General features: G+C 40.2%; 1 protein-coding gene across 1 annotated transcript; it reads left to right on the plus strand.

The window, feature by feature from the left end:
* Positions 1-482: 482 nt before the first annotated feature.
* On the plus strand, positions 483-734 carry LOC120202237 (auxin-responsive protein SAUR22-like). Its single transcript, XM_039202684.1, has one exon. The coding sequence runs from the start codon at positions 483-485 to the stop codon at positions 732-734; it is 252 nt and encodes an 83-aa protein (XP_039058615.1).

Here is a 734-nt window from a genome sequence, read left to right on the forward strand (position 1 = left end):
TTAAAGGTTGAATTGTATAAACGATACAATACCTAAAATTCGATTGTATCGGATTAAAAAACACACTTTGAAATTAGAAAAGGAAAAAACTAGATATTCCGTACATGCTAAGAATATTTTTGTAAAATCTTATGTTTTAGCATATTATACTTTGGTCAGTGACAGCTTAATTTGGACCAATCCCACTTATCATTAATTACCAGCAGTTGAAAGTACCACAATGATCAACAAACAAATATTGCATCGCATGGCATCGTTAATGACCACGTTGGTCCGAGTTTTCTCGGGTACGGCCCTCTGTTTTCTCGAACAAAACTGCTAACCCTAGGTGGTCTTTTGCATCACTGGTCCTCTAAACACAATTTGGGGTCTCTCCGAACTCTATAAATAAAACCCGAGTTTCAAACCCCACAAAACTCACGAGTTCAATATTACAATTTGATTGCATTTTCCCTGTTGATTGATTGGAATCAGACGCTGTAATGGGTGTTCGTGTACCGTCCATGATTGCCGGCGCCAAGCAAATTCTGAAGCTGCAGTCTCATAGTATCACGAGAGAGACACAAAGAAAAAGGTTCGTGCTTCCCATATCGGTGTTGAACCATCCTTCTTTCCAGGATTTGCTTAACCGGGCTGAGGAAGAGTTCGGCTTCCATCATCCCATGGGTGCTTTAACAATTCCCTGCAGAGAAGACGCCTTCTTAATTCTCACTTCACGATTGCAGGCCTTATAG

Source organism: Hibiscus syriacus, unplaced genomic scaffold (assembly GCF_006381635.1).
Source record: "Hibiscus syriacus cultivar Baekdansim isolate YM2019G1 unplaced genomic scaffold, ASM638163v2 tig00008386_pilon, whole genome shotgun sequence".
Lineage (NCBI taxonomy): Eukaryota > Viridiplantae > Streptophyta > Magnoliopsida > Malvales > Malvaceae > Hibiscus > Hibiscus syriacus.

Excerpts from the sequence above, each read along its gene's own strand:
- LOC120202237 (XM_039202684.1), top strand. The coding sequence starts at position 483 with ATGGGTGTTCGTGTACCGTCCATGATTGCCGGCGCCAAGCAAATTCTG.